Here is a 20,977-nt window from a genome sequence, read left to right on the forward strand (position 1 = left end):
AAACGTTTTTGTTTCAGGATAAGGACACTTATTCCTCAAAATTTCTTGAAACAGGTTGTTTTTTTCCCAAGTGTTGGGACCAAGGACTAAATTATACACTGAATGACTGGTAAAGCATCATGGAAAAATAAAATATGGTGTCAACCCAGGATGTTTCCCATTTACTAGCTACAGAGGACTTGAAACATTTTCATCAACAACAAACATCACATTTTGTTCTCAGTCCCTAAAAAAAAATATTTATTTATCTTCATTGTGGTCGTGATCTCTTTTTGGAACAAATCTGAGTGTATTTATTGTGAGTAATCCTAATAATATGTGTGTTTGTTGCAGGTCTGGACGACTGCTTGCAGCAATATGTGTGTGTGTTTGAGCGCGGAGGTGTGTGCGGGGAGAGGCTGCTGAGGATTAGCCACGCCGAGCTGGAGGAGCTGGGAGTTTCTCGCATCGGACACCAGGAGCTCATTCTGGAGGCTGTCGACTTGCTCTGTGCTCTGGTGAGTTTGTGTGTGTTTGCTTTGTAGTTTCAGTGCAGTGCCGGACTCTCATCAGCCACCTTTACAGCTGCAGCTGTAGCTGCATGTTCTGCTTGAATGCACAACGTAATAGATTGCAGAAAGTAAATTGTTACCGTACTGCATCAAATCCTTGCGTCGCCCGATTGTCACAATCTCAGACTAATAAAATAGTTTCAAAATGGCACTTTAACTCCCCATCAAACTATGATAAGTGTGGGGGTTTGTCAAAATAGAAATATTGTAAAAGATACAACTGAAATTCCTAAAGTTCAACCCAAAAAGTTAAAATGACCTGTGATAATATGGTCTATGGGGAGATTGGAAGAGAATTATTGGCTACAAAGGGAGTTTGTCAGATAGTAAATGATTTAAACCCGACTGAATAATGTGTCATAACTAGCTACATTTTTATATTTCTTGAATTCAGATGTCACAATGACTTCTATAAGTCAGTCGAATATTTGTTGATTGTGGTTTATCTTATTCCTAGCTCACACAAAAACATTTAATTGGTTGAAACAAACTGCAGAACATAGGTAAGATGCGTTTATATAAAAGTCATTTAGCAAGCTCCAGTGTGTCATCGTGGGATCTGTATGTCAAATTTAAATTGGGTTATTTATTGCATGTAACTTTGGGTTAATCAATACCAGAATCCTAAAAGTAACTGAAAGATATTATGGCCTGGAGAGGTTAAAGAGACACTTCCCTAAGTACTATTTAAATAATTGAACAAGTAAACAAGTTCATTTTCTTATTACATTCAGATAAGCCAAAAGTGACATGGAAACTAGGTGCCTTCTTGAAGAGTTTGTTCAAGTAATTTATGTTGCACTGTCTTCCTTCTGTGTGCCATTGTTTGTCCTTATTATATTGTATTGTTTGTTGTTCAATAATCTGACAAAATTGAGAAAATTCCTGCATATTTCAAATGGATGTAAACATGAATAAATAAAGAGTTAAGGTGTTTTAAAATAACAACAGACAGTGATCATTTCTGTTGTGTGCCTGGTGCTGCCCCATTGCAGTCAGTGTGATGACCTTCTCTCTACCAAATATGTAATATGAGTCATTGATATGCACCAGACTCCTTAAGAAAAACTGGTAAACATGTTGACAAATAAGATGCTAATTTGTATTCATGGTGGTTCACTGTCTGGAGGTTCGGCTTATCTTTGTTTATGTCTGTGTGTGTGTAGAACTCAGGTCTGGAGACGGAGAGCGTCAGGACTCTGGCTCACAAACTCGGTGCCTCAGCCAAAAACCTGCAGAACTTCATTTCCGGCCGCCGCCGCAGCAGCCAATCAGAGAGCAGGACCTCGCGGCGGCTCCCCAACGATCTGCTGACCTCCGTGGTCGACCTCATCACAGCCGCCAAGAGTCTGCTGGCCTGGTTGGACAGGTAATATGTGTACAGGCTCTCCGTCACTTTCTCAGAGATACTGTCTTTGTTTCTGATGAGTTAACATGCAGATTGGAGTTTTTTCATTATTTTACTATTGTTACGTCAGCAGGATAACTATTTTTCATAGAAGGAAAAGCACAGGTGTTATTAATAATATTAAAAATGGCTCAGACATTATTCCTTTTATTATTTACACGTGTGCTTTTTCCTACTGTGACATGTCAAAATGTCTTCCATTAAAGGCCCCGCACACCCATACTGGTATTTCCAGTTATTCCAATTAGTAAAAATTAAATAAATCAAACGTAAAAATAGAAGTATAATTTGGCTGCATTTGTTGCCTTAGTGTTAATATTTGATTTTATGTAGATGTAACTGCCAGCGGTTTGTTGAAACTTTGGCAGTTCTTTTCACCAAAGGGGGAGATATTTCATAAATTCCTGATCTCTCTGGAATTAAAAGTTTGTTTGGTAGCGAGGTAGGTGCATATTTTTAGACCACTTTTTATTGTTTGCTTCAGAATAATTATGGTCCTTTTAGTATTTACAAGAAGTTTTGCATATACATATATGTATATTAGAGCTTAAACAATTAGTCAAATAATCGATTAGACAGAAATTAATAATTCTTTAGGCAACAATTTTTATTATTGATTAATCGTTTAAGATAAGAAAGGTTAAGCCTTTATTGATCCCCAGAGGGGAAGTTCTGGTGTTGCAGCAGCACAAGTATATAAAGTATATAAAATAAAATAATGAATGGAAATAAAAATAGAAACTATACAAGAGCAATTAAACTCAAAATTACTAGGCAAGTAGTACACATACAGTACCCACAACTAGTTTAAACAAAAATTAACTGTCTCCAGGTTCTTAAATGTGATCATTTTCCATTTTCCTAGCCTTCTATTATAGCAATGTGAATATATTTGGGTTTTGGACTGTTGACTGAACAAGACAAGACAATTGAAGATGTCACCTTCGGCTCTAGGAAATTATGATGGACATTTTTCAGTATTTTTTTTATATTTTATAGACTAAACGAGTAAAAGATTAATCAAAAAATTCTATAATAAAATAATCATTATTTGCAGGCCTAATGTATATAATACTTAATATTGAAACTAGAGTTATGAATCTTCCCTCTGTTGAAGTAATTGATCCAGAGCCTGTAAAAGTTTTCTATTCTATTTTTTTCTGTTTGTACAACTAAAGCTTCATCTGCAAAACATAAACTCTCCTGCAGCTGTTGGTTGTTGACATCTTTTGAGGAATATGTATTTTTTCAGAGGGATAATGTCAGACATTTTTCTCACCATGTTTCTCTGTCTCTCCCTGGCCCTCTTCTTCTCTCTGTCACTTTTTTTATTCAAGACTCGACTCGATCTCCTGCACACGACACACACACACACACACATCAGATACAGAACTAAAGGTCTTTGACATTCGGTTCTTGAAATGCCGGGCACCCACATCTGTCCTGAGGCCATCTAGACGCACAAAAGCATATAGAGTCACGTCCACAAGCACACTCAGACCCAAAGACACACCCACACACTCGTACAAACACACACATCCACATGCACTGACACACACTTATGCAAGCACACACGCGTTCGCCCACGCACGATGATGCAACTGTAAATGGCAAAGTGACATCGAGAAAGGGATAGACTTAGCAGAGCCGGCGCTTCATGCTCTCTATTCTTCATTTTTGAGACATATCTACGTGTTCAGGCATTGTCAAAGACTTCTTTTTATGTATTTATCTTGCGTATTACACATACAAAACATGAAGAAAAGAAAATTTTCCAGCTGCGTGGGGGCTCACCGTTAAATTTAACATGCATATGATCCCATCACAGCTTTTATTTCAATGAAATCTCATTTCCTAAAATTGATTTCTGCTGCCTAGGAATAACATATGACTGAGTAATGTTTTAATGAGAGGTGCGTGGTGGCTGATATGTTGAATTCATTAACTGACCCTAACGATGTGGAAAAGGTTATGATTTCCAAGCACCTTAGGCTACTATTGGTCTTGTACCAATACCAGCAAGATGAGTCCTTCCTAAAAGGTTTACAACAGCACCAAATGAGCATAAATTGTGTTAAAACTGAACTTTCATCTCTCCCTGATTGCTACTTATTAGACCTCTCGGGGATGAAGGAAAAGTACAACATCAGTTCAGTGCTCAGGCAGCAAATGTACAGCATATTCTAGTTTCTCTCATAATGACTTGAGAAGACATTTTTGCAACATTTTCATGTATAAAATAAAAGCGTGGGTACAGCACAGAGCATCTTTTTCCGGCCTCTAATACCCTGATGTCTCCTTAAATGCATACTTTTCTCTTTCTCTGTGGTGACAAAAAACATTTTCATCTCCATGCAGACATCAGATCGACACACTGTGCAGAAGGCAAATCCGTCCTCTTTAAATCTGTCAAGGAGAATAGTGAAATTATCATTCCACGATGACTGAAATTTGCAGTATTTTTCTTTCTTTGAACTCTTCATTTCCTCTTTATATGCACATTTTAAAGCACTTACCTATGAATTAATAACATGGCCTTAGAGGCTACAGTTTATGTGTGATGTATTTTGCTGATAGCCTAAAAATGCAGCAGTGGTATTTCTATTTTTAACCAATGTAGTGAATGAGCAGACTTTAAATATTGGTCAAAATATGGGGGATTGGACGGGCTGGTATTAAGAGAGTCAATACTACCCAATGGGGAGTCGCTCAAAATGACTTGCGTAAGTATTGTACAATTCTGATGTACTTTACTTGAGTATTTCCATTTGATGTTACTGTATACTTCTACTCCACTACATTTCAGAGAAATATTGTATTTTTTATTCCACTATATTTATTTGACAGCTCAAGTGTCTTTTCAGATTAAGATTTTGCATAAAAACCTTGTATAAGATAATAAACTACAAAGCATTGTTAAAGATTAAACCAGTGGTTCCCAACCTTTTTGACTTGTGACCCCTTACAAAAATGCAGTCTAATGGGGGCATCTTGTTACATGTTTCACAAGCCCATGAGTTGTTAGTAGTTCCATCTAAGAGTTATTTCCCCTCTAAACTTAGCAAATGGTTTCATTTAAATAACTGTTCAAAGCCAGGAGAGGTAAAGCACTCCAATATTTCACAAAAAGATGGAAAAAATGATAGATTTGTGTATCAGATTTGTTTTTTCATTCTTTCCTCTCCCATTAATGATCTCAAGACCACTCAAATTTATCTTGTGACCCTTTGGAGGGGGCCAGACGGCTAGGTTGGGAACCACTGGTTAAAACTAGCTCCATCTCTAAAAAGCCTCTTAAGTAATAACGCATCAGTATTAAAAATCTAATAATGTCATATATAATAATAATATATCAGTCACAGGGAACATTTTCCTGCAAAACAAAAACTTTTACTTTGATACTTTTAGTACATTTTGCTGCAAATACTTCTGTAATTTTACTTAAGTAGGATTGTGAATGAAGGACTTTTACTTATAGTGGAGTACTTTTACATTGTGGCGTTGGTACTTTTACTTTAAAGAATCTGAATACTTCTTCCACCACTGGTTAGTGTCAGATGCCGCCAGTGTGTTGTTGTTTTTTTTGCCTCAAGTCAAAGAAATGTTAAATAAATAAATAAATCTTTTTATTGTAATTCTGCCTTTAAAACTAGGATAAGACAACTTGTAATGGCATTTGTAAATGCAATTTGTAAAGGTCATAAAAACCTGCAAACACTGACAGAAATGTGCAGGAGAAGTGTGGAAGTCTGGAAGATGGTGGGGATGTGTGAAGGTTTTAGAAAGTGAGCTCATAGTTTTAGCATTACTCAGGGTATCCTCTCCGCTCAAATGTGGACTCATCTCTGGAGATCTTTCTTCTTGTATTAGTCACAGTAAGCTGTAATATACAATGACGTCTGTTAAAACTCTCGCTTTCTGCAATGCTTGTGCATGACAACTATAGTGTGGTTAAGATTATGGAAATACTGTGCTTATGGCAAATAAATTATGGTTATGATATGGTTAAAAGTCAGACATGCTACATGCCCATCCACCCCGACCTCCTCACCTATCCTTTCTGATTTGCTGCACACTACTTCCTACATTGCCACTGAACGTTGGCATCATACAGTCTATGGTTGGCATTGGCCATTAATCGTATGTAATTCCTAGGGATAGTGGAACACTACATTTTACAAACTCCAGAGTATGTATTAAACCAACAGTGAGTTAGCTGGTAAAGGAGAAAAAAAACCTAACATTGTTGCTATGGTTACCTGCAATTTACCTTGTGCAATGATTTGAAATGGTGACTCAGCTGTTAAGCAGTAACGTTTATGTAATGTTATGTTTTAGGTGTCTAGTTAGGATTTTAATCGACACCTGCCAACCAATCAGAAATTTGTATTTTCTGTGGCCATGGTATGATGAAGGACCAAACCCCTTTGGTATTAGTGATAAACATACACATCAAAAGTAACCACAAAAAAAAATAGATATTAGATATACATTTTTTTTTTTTTTTTTGTCTTACTTAGATTTTGGGGATGTAGTTCCCATAATGCTTTGGGACATGTAAAAAAGAAGTAGGCTATAATGTTGCCATGGAGTCAGTTAGTTAACTGTGGGCTACAAGTGTAGCTCCGTTTTTTAAGCTTATTTTTGTTTACATTTTGGCAAATTGGCACCATTAAAAATGTGCCGAATTAGCTATTAGCAGTTCCTGTTTGCAGTGTACTCATGAATGTACAGACAACTATCACTGGGTTACTTTGATACTGAAGAAAACTGAAAAACGTGATGATTCTCAGGCAAGTTCTGGAGCGTCCGTTTTTCTGATTTCTAAGCGGATTTATGGACGCTCATTCGCGATGGACATCGGATATAAGGACATCCTCGGAAAGCGTAAGCCAGACTGAATTTAAAAATATGTGTATCATGTCTGTGTAGTCAGATTTGACTGAGTTATGACTCTTAAGAATTTTTTTGTACCTTAAAGTAGCTTAACTGCATTTCACCTCACGCAATTGGACACAGGTCTGTTTAGCCAACGTCATACCATCATTTCTGAGCGTTGTTGGAGGTTTGGAGCTTGACGGTTACCAAACAGTCTGCGTAGCCGTAGGTCCTGCGTATATATAGCACACAGCCTCAATACTGATGACCCAAATCACACTCACACACACCACAGATACATCATACACTAGAAGATGTGGCCGAATTTTAATCTGGGTGTTTAGAACAACGAAGCAAAGTTATGGTGTGTGTCTGTGCGTGTTATGATAATGACTTTGCTGTATATATGTGCAGCATATCAGTAATATTGTATGCATTCATTTTGATGTCCCTTTGTGTCAGTATGCAGTCATTAGCACTCCATTAGCTGCAGCATGTTGCTTACCATTGACACCTTGGTCACACCTGAATAGTCTATTATGTCACAATACCCTGGGGCCTCATTTATAAGCATTGTGTTTGCAGGAAAGAAGGCTTTAAAGACCCTTGTCTCTCGGGAAAAGGAGGGATTATGAAAGGGATTTCATAAAAACAAACCTGACAGCAGAATGTGCACACTTCATTGGAAACTCTGACCATGCATACAAACATGTGGGAGACTTTGGGAATTGATGGTGCCAATGTCAAAGTGGTGGTCTAATAACCCACCGCACACTGTTTATTTCAGTCATTAAAAAAAAAACAGTTTGCTAAAAGAACAGCCAGGCCTAAACTGTGCTTTTTTTGTTTGTGTGTTTCCAAAACCTGGATTGAAATGACAAGTAGTCAGTATGAGGTGTGTAAATTGGTGCACTCAGAACAGAATGGCCTATTTACCTGGTTCTCTAATGCAGCTTCATTCATCCGTCCACTGGAGCTGTGCCCCCTTTCCTCTGTGGAAGAACATTACTGTTGAATCTCCACTTTAAGAAGCCAGACGTCAGGGGCAGTTTTCTCCAGTGTCCCCTGAAAACGTACCTGTAATGGTTTGGATTTCTGAGCTGGTAGTTCATACAAAATGTAGTCTTATTTATGAGTGTGTAAGCTCATCCTTGACCTTGGGTGCCTTTCTCTTATTGGTCACACCAGAGCAATGACCTCAGAGCAATGCAGACCAACCAAAACTGACCAAGGACAAGTGTTATTTGCATGTATTTGCATTGTGTGCATTTAATCATAATGGACATTTCATTCATCATTTTTAAATAATTGTAGCAGTTAATGGGGTTGCATGTGAGGCCTGTGCATGTGTGCAGCACTTCCGGGTTTGAAGAGATAATAAATTAATGTACTGTAGGTGAGCATATATCAGTGCACCCTTTTCTTCTGCCGTGCATCAGTAACATTCAAGTGTGGCATCAAGCACAGTTTTTATAGATAGATAGATGCTTTATTGTCATTGCATGTTAAACAAAACACATTTTTGTTTGGCAGCACTCCACTCCACTTAGCAGCATATATAAGTATACGAGAGTGCCAGGCCGCTGCGTCTGTGCACACCGCCAGTTTTATGAATGAGGTTGCAGGGTCCCATTCATTCCAGTGGAAGTCTATTTTGAGAGCACACCAAGGCAACACTCATTTGTTTCCTATCATGGTTCCACTAAAAATCCAAAACCCAAAATTTGCATTGTCTGAAGTCAATCCCGTTGACCCTTCAAAGTTAACTACAGGTTGCATTCATGACTTGATTTGAGAGGTGTTTATATTCTTATCTATTGCAACAATTAGTTGATTAATCGATTAGTTGATCCACAGAAAATTAGCCACTAACAATTTCGATCGATCGGTTAATCATTTAAGTAATTTTTCAAGCAGAAATGCCACACGTTCACGTTGTGTTTCCATCGTCTTAAACATAAGGTTCTGCTGCTTTTCTCTGTTTAACATGATTTGTAAATTTAATATCTTTGTGTCACAGCGCAGTCAGTTGATTTCTTTTTAGGTCTTTAATTACCACCAAGTCTTCCGGGTGTAGTTACTGACAAGCCACAACAAATACTGAATGCTTTGGTTGCCAACATCAAGAAAGGATCGGCGTTGGTTTCAGTTCATTTATGTTAACAAATAGATGCAGATGGAAACTAAACTAAAATACGTTAGGAAAATTAATGACAAATGACAACCTGCGACCATGACAACAGTTAGTCGGGAAAATAACAAGCAATTTAAAGACGCCCTGGGAGAATGATTTTTTACCATTTTCTGACATATAACAGTCAAATATTAATAAATCTAAAAAAACAATGGATAGATTAATTGATAATGTAAATAATCATTAGTTGCAGCCCTATTTATCAGTAAAGTATTTCAACGGAGAACCACAACATCACACTCTTCATTAAACATATAAATATATAAAATAAAGAAAAAAAGTTCTGATAATTTGGTGATACTTACATCGTTTCATACGTGGTCGCCTGTTTATGATAACCTCTTATATTGTATTAAATGTTATAGCAAAAACAAGACACAAACAAAACAAAAGTCATCTGTCACTTTACTCCATTTTTTAATTTCATTATACTTATACATATGTGATCTCTCTGATTTATAACGCACATACGTCACAGATTCACTCATGAATGAGTCGTAAAACTTCTTCCTATAAATTTGTGCGCCTGTGTGTGTGTGTGCGCGCGCACACAATATGTGTCTCCCTAACAATGCTCCTGTCCATGTCCTCTGTACATTATCTAATGCAGCAGAAATATTTGAAGACATACTGGTGTGTTATCTGTTCCTCCCAGGTCTCCCTTTGCTGCAGTGGCAGACTACTCAGTAACCCGAAATAATGTCATTCAGCTCTGCCTGGAGCTCACCACCATTGTACAGCAGGTGTGTGGAATTGTTTGTGTGTGTGTGTGTGTGTGTGTGTGTTTTGAAGGCTGATAGCTTGTATTCTGCCATGGTTGTCATATCCCCCAAAGAACGGTGTGTGTGGGTGTAATGCAGCAGACTCTGCTCTCTGCATCTTTGAGCGAGACTCGATTCTTTGCTATTTATGTCCTTACAGTCTGTCTTTTGTATGACTGATGTGTGTGTAAATAAAAGATAAACGTGTCTGTTTGTGTGGGTGTATTTTCCATCTGCGAGGGTGTAGAGTGTGCAGGTGTAGGGTTCAGTAATGTGAGGCCTAGACCGTATACAGAGGTAGCAGCATGAGCAGTGAGATGGTGTGTGTTTTTGAGTTTTTGCAAGACAGGATGTTCTGCCCGCGCTACATTAAATTCTGCTTCTCCCCCAGGACTGTACGGTGTTTGAGACGGAGAACAAAATCCTTCATGTGGTGAGTCCTGCTTCCTCATCCAGCTGTCGCTTAATTGCTTTGTGTTGATGGGTAGTGTTCTCTCACATTCCCTCATACCCACTCATACAATACTCCACAAATACAGAAGCTCAAGCTCCAGCTGGATCTAGTATATTAATAAATCTCAAAGGTACACCCGGTAATATTTTAAAGTAATAGTTTGACATTTTCTGAAATATGCGTTATTGCTTTCTTGCCAAGAGTTGGATGAGAAGATTGATGTCATCCTCATATCTGTCTGTTAAATATGAAGCTTCAGCCAAGAAGTGATTTGCTTAGCTTAGCATGAGGACAGGAAGCAGGGGAAACAACTATCCTGGCACTGTCCAAACTTCAAAAACACGCCAGTAACAGCATGGCACAGTAACTTCCCGAAGTCTTGTAGTCAGCCTCACTCAGCATGGATAATAAACTGTTGTTCGTCAAGAAATAGTTACAGCATGTGACTCTAAAACCAAAAATTATTGTTTACTATACTTTTTCGTTTGTGTACTGATTAAAAACAAAACAAAATATAACGTGTTAATTTGTAAGCTTTAGAGGTGCTGTTAGCTGTACCTTTGAAGTTTGGAAAGAGCTAGGTTAGCTATTTCACCCTGTCTTCATGTTATAAGCTAGGCTAACCTTCTCCGGGCTTGAGCTCCACACTTAATGCTGCATTCACACAATATTGGCAAAATGGGAAGAAACACACTTGGGAGTGTTAATGCACTACTAGCCTTATAGGCACATAATTTAAACCAAATGAGCTACTTTTGCAGTGTTGCGTATTTGGAGCGGTTTGCTAATGAGTGAAACCAGCACCTTTTTAAATTAGCTGAATCGACTGTATTAGTGTTGATATCGGATTTTATTTCGATGTATTGTAGCTACAGTACCAGCGATGGTGGCTTTGCAGCCATTTTGCCAACGGTCGGTTGACACTTCCTGTAGTTCTTTTCACTAAGTGTGACACAATGTCATTGTCAGGTATTCTCAGACTTGGAATTACAACCTGGAGGCTGACGTGAATGGGTTTTTCCCAAATTGATTGCTTGTAATTATGGTTTAAACAATATTAATGAGGGCACCGGTATGAGAGTGGTATCGATCTTGTCATCGAACTCTTAGCAAGATAGCGTATGAGCACATTTCCCAAAATGTGTATTCCATTAAAGGGTTAGTTCAAGTTACCTCTTGTGGAATTTCGTTTGTGGTGCTCACAACATCTCCTTCCAGAAGACTCCTTTCAAACTGCAGACATTTTGTCAAACACAGGTGTTACTAATACATTCACTAATTACAGCATTGCATTAATGGACCATTGTTAATGTTATTAGTGCCACCTGAGCTTTATCTGCTATGGCAAGTCGAAATGTCTGCTGTGAAAAAGGTCTATGAATCTGATTCCTTTGGGAATGAGAGAGAAACAAAGAGCGCTCTGATGCTAGCAAGGCTGTCCAGATTCTGGTTAGGTAAAATGTATTCAGCAAAATGAAAGTATGTAAAGATGGACAGACTTTCTACAGGGAAGAAAAGAACTGGTGACGCTAATGGAGCATAAATCCAAAATATGATTAAAATAAAATAAGCTTATCATGCTTTTGAGTTCCCTGTTATAATATAGCAGGAAGCTTTATGTCTTTTGTAAATGTGTTTGAAAAAGTCTGGGAGCCACTGCTGTGGATTATCTATGAAATACGCTGTCAGCAGTTTTTATTCTAACTACTTTCTACTTGGGAAATGGTCCCTAAAACTGTGACAGCAGTTCTGTTGTTGCTGCAAAAAATATTGCTCTTAATCTTTTTTTCATGTAAATTTTCAATGCTGCGGGCACCGCAAATTATAGTTATTATTATTATTAATTATGTTTATTATATTGGATGTGGAGGCAGATATTTTAGAGACAGATATCTGAAAACACTGGATAAATAAAACTAATACAACTATCTGCATAGCTAGATACTACTTGAGGTAAGTGAGAAAATATGTTCTCTTTTTTGTAATTTAGGTGAACTGACCCCTTTAAAGTGCTACAGGTAGCTGTGTTAATAGTGGCAGCCTCTAACGAAGTCATTTTATTTTATTTTCTCAGTAAAGCCAAACAGAAAACCTCCAATAAAGAAACAAAAGCTGCAACATCCTTGGTGGCAGGAAGCAAAAAAGGTTTATTAGAAATGTGGCCTTATTCTGACAAACACAAGGTGTACAGGTTGTTTTTCTTTTGTTTTCGTCTCTGTTTTCTTAATAAAGCACCGCTGGCGAACCTGTTTTATAAAAGCTCTGTCTATTATTACTTGTCCTCACTCGTTTTCTTCTCCTCTGCAGTGTAAGACTCTGTCAGAGGTGTGTGAGCACATTGTGTGTGTGTCATCGGACCCGCTGGTTTCTCAGTCAGCCCACCTCGAGCTGGTTCACCTCACCAACATCAAACCCTCTGAAGGCCTGGTAATGACTCTGTGTACTGGGCTTTAGTATAAAACTGGTATCCTCACTTTTTTGTTTGTGTGTATGTGGGTATTTCAGGTTGTATTTGTCAACTTTTTGCTATTCTCTGGTTATCAACATTTTAATCTGATCAACTTCATGGTTTTGAATCAGGAAGTAAGTAGCTCATAAAGTACAGAAGGCTACAGCTGTTAAATTAATGTGTCAGATACATTTAATTAACATTTCAAATATTATGCTATCAAAATTTCAGGTTGTGAACATTAAGTAGTCTGCCACTAAAAACTGTAGTGTTTCTGGCTTCTCAGCCAACAAAAGGTGATAAGACATATTTGAGGTGTAGTTTTTTAAGCCTTTAGTTACTTGCTGTTAACCTAATAAGATAAGGGAATCGAAAGGATTTGATTTGATAAGTGGATTCGACACTGGATTTGAAACAAAAACCCTTTCTAACCTTTTCCTTCCCTCTGTCCATCAGGGAATGTATATCAAGTCAACCTACGACGGCCTTCATGTGATCACAGGAACTACTGAAGGGGTAAAAGGCTCACAATCCCACTTTTACACATTGACACAGTTGAGCAGTTAGTTTTATCTGTGACAGTAACAATCTACTTCCCACATATACCAATGAAGTGGATTTCCCACCACGCCTGGGGGTTGAAGGGTATAGAAAACAGATTCTTACTCAGAATATCTATAAAACATTTGGATCCATACCAGCATATCAGATTCCACATGGATGACTCTGCAAGGCTTTCCCTCTGTTATATTATAATGTATTGAAGAACAGTTTGTTGGACTTGCTCACACTGGTGTGCAGGGATCAATAAACTCAGATCAATTCATAGTTGCCTGTTTTATTTCTGTCTCTCTCTTCTGTGTCTCTGTAGTCTCCAGCTGACCGCTGTAAGAAGATCCATGCGGGAGATGAAGTAATTCAAGTCAATCACCAGACTGTGGTGGGTTTCTTACTGTAAATGCGTGTGTTTGTGTGCTCCTGTGTGTCTAAATATACCTTTGTGTGTTTATTCAGGTGATCACTCAGGTGAGTGAATCTTGGGGTAAAATGCATGTTAAAGGACTATTCATCATTTTTTTTAAATCCTGTATATCCACATATATAATTGAAGAATTTGACCTATAGATGAAAAAACTACATTTTCTACATTTCTCAGATGATCATAATAATTTATATATGCCTGTTTTTACATATCTTGCACATGCAAGCAAATCTTTAAAGCTGCTATAATCAATATTTTTATAATAACAATGGATCAAATGACAATGTGTAATGTGAGAGGGGTCACTCATAATTATGAATCCAAAGATAACTGTCACAGACTCAGTAGTTCCCCTCAACTCTACGGAGCATTTTAGCATTTTTCAGTTCATTGTTTTGTTTTCTTGCCCGCAACTTTACTGTTTTGGCTCAGTCTCACCGCTCGCATACTGTAGAGACATTTCCAGCCGAGCTGCAGCAGCAAATCATTTTCAGCAAAAAAAAAAAAGAAAAAAAGCTATAATAACCGACAGTACACTACTTGCTTCACACCAAGCGGCAGACAGACACAGTTAGCAACTAGCTGGTGATGGTTTGGGAACATTTAGCAGCTAAAGAGCCAGATATTTCCCTCAGGATTTGGTGAAACTCAAAAACAGAGCTAAAAGAGAGTGAATATTGGAGTTACATTCGTTAGGTGGTTAACAAGTTCACTATATCAACTTAAAAAGTGATGATATGACGGTGTTGTGTTCACAGCTTGTTTCTGCTGCCCCCAAGTGGCCAGAAAATCAGTTATCGCAGGTGTAATATCATCAGAAAAGACTTTACAGTAAGATTTTAATAGTAAGATTTTGTTGTACCAATTTATTATGCATCAGGATGAACCCCTTGAGATGCAGCATGTTTTCACCAGGTGTGATTTAGTAATATATGACCTGTCAATGGAATTGGGAGTTACAGCCAGTTGCAATTATGTTTCTTGAATTTGTGTGGTAGGGCGACCCGTCTGTTTACATCTGTACTGCAGATTGTGCCCTTACTTTTACAAGGTGCAAATGCACACGGCTTGCATTGCAATTAGTGTAATCAGATTCTCTAACCTTCTCTGCACCTCCTCTTGCATTATGATCAGATCTCATGTCAATCCGGTAAATGCAATTAAGATAGTGTGTTTGCCTTAATTAGATAGTATCTCCCCACATAGCACAGATGACTAAAAGGTCAAAGAGAACAAGAACATTTAAAAAAAAAAAGTTCTGGTGACCTTATAGTAGCCATTTTTTTATTTGTATGTAGTAGATTTTTGTTCACAAATTTCTCTACAAAGAGAAATTTGGCATGGTTTTGTGAAAACAGTGGCTAAAACGTAGGAAGATATATGACAAGATGCATTTGTTTTCAAATTGAGGGCAGGTTACATCACAGAAAGCTCTATAGATAGACTTACCACCTCCACACCCACTTGCCGTGCACAGAAGGCTCAACAAGCGAGATCCAATCACGACGTGGACGGAATTCAAACTACAGTCTGAATATAAATGTAATGCTGTGATTGTGTTGTTTATCATCCAGATGATGGATAATCATCATCTTTGCCCCTCTGTCCTCTCCCGTCCACAGGTGGGCTGGCAGTTACGTAATCTGGTCGGTTCGCTGAGGGCCGATAAAGGCGTCGTGTCCCTGACCCTGAAGAAGCGTCCGCAGAGCACGCTCAGCTCCGCCCCTGCACTGCTGAAGAACATGCGTTGGAAACCCCTAGCTCTGCAGGTGGGACCAGCTCTACCTTTTATAGACTTTATTAAAACACTGCACTGGCCCACATAATTCCCCACAGCATTCCCACTCCCTGTACGACTGCAGCCAAAGCATGTAATTAGGTCAGGGTACTGTGGCTCAGCATGGTTTTGTTTGCCAGCTGAAACAAACTGGAATCAATGGGAAGGGAAAATTGATGGCACCATCCACCCACATTCCCAGTGCTCTGCGAATTATGAAATGTATCTCCCTAATTAACACTCATTATCAACACAATCAGGAGGAAACACAAAGGAAAAGAGTTTTTCTGTGCCCTCCATCACTATTTTGTCTTGTGACACCACTTTAGTCATGACTCTTAAAGAGTAATTTTTGGCTTATTACAACTTTACATTTATATACTACTAATTTGATTTTAATACACTGAAATGTGAAACTTGCCTGCAATATAGTCAACATTTTACACTCAATATTTTTACGATGTTCATTAAAAATGTTTTCTTGTTATGTTAATATGTATATTTCAAAACATATTTGCTGTTGCAAATTGGTAATATATAAACATAATTTCTGGGAGAAAGGTTTGCTTTTTGTTGTACTCACTAAATTGCTGAAATCTGGGAACATGGCAACATCCTTACAACAATGTCTAGCTGGGCAAGAAACATGAGTGGTTTTATCTAAACCACTGCGCGCAACTACAGCAAGTACTGTACAAAATTGAAGCAGGAGGTTGGTCTGTAAACTGTGATGGATGTTTACAAGGGACAATTTGGGTAATGTCACCTTATTTTTCTATTCCAGATAAGTTTATCTAAACCAGGGGTTTGTTTAAAACCTGTATGATTGTCTGACCACTGGTGTTTTGTGCCTCATCAGACTTCTTTTTAGTGATGATTCATTTTGTGAGTACAATGTTATTGTAGTAGCTAATTGGCAGAAAACACTCCAAAGATTTAGCGGTTAAGGTAGCCCACTAGCACTGTGGTAAATTAATGGCTTGAGTAACAAACACTAACCTGAAGCGAATGTTTGTGGTAGGTTGCAGTGGGTCTGAAGCGCTGTGGATGTGAAGTTTGACTTGTACTGCAGTCTTGCTGTAAATGGAAAATTAAATTAAAACGCCCATATTGGCTCCAACAGTTATAACTCATAGCAATAATACACAAAGCTACATAAAATAAGTTTTAATGAATCATCCTTTAAATTAACTTATCCATTCAAGACCTGTAAAAAAGAAAGTTAATGAAAGGATTAATTGTTCTAACCATATCCACTTTTGCTTTCTGCAGCCAACCAGAAGCCCAAGCAGCAGTTCGGCCACACCCTCCGGCACACCCACCAAGAGCTCTGCCCTCCAGGACCTTCACATCCCCCCTCCACCTGCTGAGCCGTACACACCCAGGTAGAGTGTCTGTGTCTTTGTTTGTGTGCTTTGAAAGAAAAAAGTTCAACTGATAAGAAAGTAAAGTAGAACTGATGACAGCAAAGTAGAGCTTTGACTTTGATGTACATGTGTTTGCTGGTAAATCTGCCTCTGCTGTTGCCATAGAGATGAGACAGGAGCCTTGTCTGGAGATGAGGCATCTCGTAACCACAGTGGCGTCAGTGTTGCTAAGCGCTCTGAGTCACCAAACTCCTTCCTGGATCAAGAGACTCGCCGGCGAGAAGAGGAGGAGCCCGTGTACTGCACCACGCCCACATATGGTACGCTCTTATGATGAAAGTGTGTGTGTAAGAGAAAAAGAGAGAAGGGATTGAGTTCAATCTCATTCTGCTGGATTGAACCACTTCAAAAAATAATCACGAGGCTAGAAAACCATCTGCCAGCCCACAGTGGTTTATAAAAAGTTTTAGAAAGTGATGCAGCTCTATACATCATGGATAAAATAGATAAAAAAAACAAGAATAATAAATATCACATATCGGAATATATAAATGGAGACTCTAAAGGAGAATATTAAGTTTTATAATTACGTGTGTGTACTTGTAGGCAGACTGAGGCCCATCTCCATGCCTGTGGAGTGTAACTGGGTGGGCGACTATGAAGATCCAGCCAAGCTTAACAGAGAAAGCCGCAGAGGTGAGTGCCGACGTGTGGAGTGCATATGTGTGTGTGTGCACCTCCTGAAGAGCCTGTTAGATTCAGTTAAATGTTCCCATCTCTCTGTATTACGAAGAGATCAGTGTGTGTGGAGATCAATGCGCCTCCATCCCTTTCTCTAATTCTCTCTGTGATTAGCATCACAGAGAAATGAAATAAGAGGGGATGAGAAGGGAAGGGGCTAAAAAAGGTAGACAGTTGGCACAAAGGCAGAGAAAATGAAAGGCAGCGATGAAGGGAGAAAAAATATAAGCGAGAGGAAGAGAGATGGGTGGGGTGAGGAGGAGGGAGGAAAAGAGGGATGAGAGGAGGCAGAAACAGGAAAAAAAAGACTATTCTCCCTGACCTCCACCTGAATCACTCACACAGTTGCCATGGCGACGCTGACAGCAGCTCTTCTCGGTGTCTCACTTTCCTCTGGCCGCTGCCTAGCAACCCAAGGAGTATAGGGTGGGAACTGTGGAGAAGAGGTAGTGAGACCAGAGTTTCCTCCCTGGTGAAGAGGAAGTTGGTCGAAAAACACAGAAGAGACTTAGAGTTTGCGAACCTGAACAAATTGAATGAACACTCAGTCGTCATACAGATGTACCCACACGCATGCATTTTCTCTCACAATACACACTCACAAAAAGAAGCATGATTGTCCCCAACACTATAACATATAGTGAGGAATATGGATCCATCAGTCCACCTAACATATCAAAAAATAGTGGTCTCATTTTGGTAAAAACGTGGTACATTTTGAGAGTCCTCAACAGAAAAATGACAACATTAAACATTTGTTCACGCAACCAATGATTTTCTGGCAAGCAACATTTTGTGGTTGAAAGTGCAGCAAGTGTTCTGTTTATGTTTATTAACCCCCAAAAAGCCAATGTACTAACTATACATAAGACTTTGGTCGTCACATTGACTTTGTGCACAACTGCGCTGTCTAAGATTTGCTTTAAATCAGTTTGAACACACCTTTTATGGAGGAGGTCATTTAAGTATGACCATAACCTTTTCTTAACCTTAACCCATTAGTTTTAGTTGCCTAAATTCAAAACACCATAAAGGTGGCAGATCAGAGAATGCTCATATGAATCACACACAGTTGTATGCGTCGTTTTGAAAGACAATGACCTATTTTGTTGTTCAGAAATAAACAATGGACGGACTTGTTGCACATTTTGCTGCCAAATTCTGTGTTAAAAAGCGCCAGTTACCTCCTGATGGGGCTGCTAAAACTAAAAGGCAAAAAAAAATCACGAAACCATCAAAGCCATGGTGCATTTCCAGTGTAGATTTGATCACATGTGAAGGCTTTACAGATATTTGTGTTCTGATATTTTCTAAATACAAAATACAAAAAACTGATTAGCCCCATATATGATGCTGTAATTAAAGGTCAGACTCTGTAACTGAAATGTTTTATCTCAAACTCTACTGGTCTAATTTTAATGAATCTTTTTGAGTGATGTGACCTTTTGCCACTGTTTTATTTATATATTAAGATTCTGTTTCTAATTAACCCAGAAAAGATTGAAAAGCTCTTGATAGGCAGCGCTGATGAAGAACATATGACAGAATATAAACAAAACAAATAGAAGATCCATACCACAAGATACTGTAGAAATAATTATAAGTATATTATAGTCTAAATTGGGCACATTAGCTACAAGTGAAGGTTTTACCTTAGAATATCACCTCTGATGCAAGTTTGATGCGTTTGTGTGTGAATTTGATATATTTGGCATTTGCGTGCTTTTGGTTAATTTCACAGAAGCGTCACTGATGCGTTATGTGGGACTGTCCGGTGTGGACGAGAGGATCAGCTCCGACGACTACTCCTCCCACACAGCTCGTCCGGGCAAACGGTCCAATGACACGGCCAAACGCACCAAGAGGCGGAGCCACCACAGCCAAAGCCCCTCCCACTACGTCCTCCAGACAAGTCAGCGAGATTCTCCACCGAGAGATCCTGCTTCAATTTATCACGTAAGTCAGTTATTTTGCCTTTTTCATAACATATAGATTTCATTTACATCAGCAGGACTGTCAGCTGACACTGTTTGAATGTAAGAACTGAAACTTCCCTTAAATTCTTCTGTCTCTTTAAAATAAGTTTTGACCTCTTTTGACTCTCTTTTACTCCTTTCTAAATTAGCTTAAAGACTGGAAGCAGCTAGCTGTAAAGCACAACTTTATGTATCAGTTTTACACTTTTGTTTTTGTACAGATAAAACAAACAAGGTTTAACATCAAATGTGCTGGCAGTCAGATTTTGTTACTCTTGGACAGAGCCAGGCTAGCTGTTTCCCCCCTGTTTCCAGCCTTCATGCTAAGCTAAGCTAACTGGCTACTAGCTCCAGCTTATGCTGCCATAGAGGTGTAAGAGTTAGCATCGATATTCTCATCATCATAAGCATATTTCCCAAAATGTCAAACTATTACTTTAAAACAAATAGTTTGAAACAGCACAACAATTAGCTCTTAGCATTAAAGATGTCGGCAAAATTGATGGCGTACCAGCATTTGAAGGGTGAAAAATAGTTTGTTCTAGCTTAAGTTGCAGGTAGTAGCTTCAAGATTGCATTATGTAGATCAAACAAGGTTATGAAACTTTCCCCTCAGTTGACTCCTCAAAGTGAAAACAACTTAAATTACGTAACAATCAGCTTCCTCTCTGATTTGTTTTGATACAGCCAGGACTCAAAGATTTGAGGAAAAAAATAAATTTTTTTAGCTTTTACCCCTGATGAAAATGCGCTGTGCTGAAGTACGAACTGAGTGAATGCTGACTCGTTATTACCCCCTGTCACTTCCATGACATCTGTCCGCCCTGCCTGTCTGTCTGAGCTCGCCACTCTCAGGTCCAGACAGTCAGTTTGGCCGGCGATGAGCTTATACATCTTGACAGCATCTCTTTGGAAATGTGTTTGCATGTGTTTGTGTGTGCGTGCCTTGTGTTTGAGGGTGTGTTTACAGTGTGCATGGCTGCTGCGATGGCAGATGGCATGTCAGTGGGTGTGGGCGGGCCCATGTCATCTGTCTTGCTGAGTGTGGGGCTGTGAGTGGCCAAGCTCCAGGCTCTGACATGTGTAATATTGTGACATCAGAGCTGGTGTGTTGCCCCATCTGACCTGCTGAGAGAGGTCACATCTCAGACATGCTGGCCAGAGTTGAATGTTTTAGATCAGAGATTTTCATACTGTGAGGAGTTGGAGGGCGTGGAGGAAGTCATAACTCAGTCAAATCTGACATGATACACATATCTTTATATTCAGAGTGACTTACACTTTCAGAGTATATGACTATCTCCAATGCTCCGTTGCGAATAGACGCCCATAAATCCGCTTAGAAATCATAGAAAAAAAGACTGTCCTTATAACTGCAGAACTTGCCTGAGAATCATCACGTTTTTAAGTTTTCTTCAGTAGCAAAGTAATCCAGTGAT

General features: G+C 38.8%; 1 protein-coding gene and 1 long non-coding RNA gene across 3 annotated transcripts in view; one reads left to right on the plus strand and one right to left on the minus strand.

Moving 5' to 3' along the window:
- Positions 1-20,977, plus strand: part of cnksr2a (connector enhancer of kinase suppressor of Ras 2a) — a 52,195-nt gene that overhangs the window by 14,122 nt on the left and 17,096 nt on the right. Inside the window, 12 exon segments of the mRNA XM_044177237.1 lie at positions 334-497; positions 1,718-1,920; positions 9,687-9,774; positions 10,184-10,225; positions 12,554-12,673; positions 13,152-13,211; positions 13,567-13,635; positions 15,300-15,446; positions 16,727-16,839; positions 16,987-17,141; positions 17,428-17,517; positions 19,304-19,518. Of these exon segments, the coding sequence (XP_044033172.1) occupies positions 334-497; positions 1,718-1,920; positions 9,687-9,774; positions 10,184-10,225; positions 12,554-12,673; positions 13,152-13,211; positions 13,567-13,635; positions 15,300-15,446; positions 16,727-16,839; positions 16,987-17,141; positions 17,428-17,517; positions 19,304-19,518 (1,466 nt within the window).
- Positions 1,771-7,241, minus strand: LOC122866947. 2 transcript variants are annotated; one of them, XR_006375830.1, is made up of 3 exons: positions 7,001-7,241; positions 3,239-3,311; positions 1,771-1,908 (listed from the first exon to the last, which is right to left on the minus strand). It is a non-coding gene; the product is annotated as an uncharacterized LOC122866947 (long non-coding RNA). The 2 variants fall into 2 exon arrangements; XR_006375831.1 differs by having other exon boundaries at positions 6,934-7,241.

This window comes from Siniperca chuatsi, linkage group LG19, assembly GCF_020085105.1.
Source record: "Siniperca chuatsi isolate FFG_IHB_CAS linkage group LG19, ASM2008510v1, whole genome shotgun sequence".
Lineage (NCBI taxonomy): Eukaryota > Metazoa > Chordata > Actinopteri > Centrarchiformes > Sinipercidae > Siniperca > Siniperca chuatsi.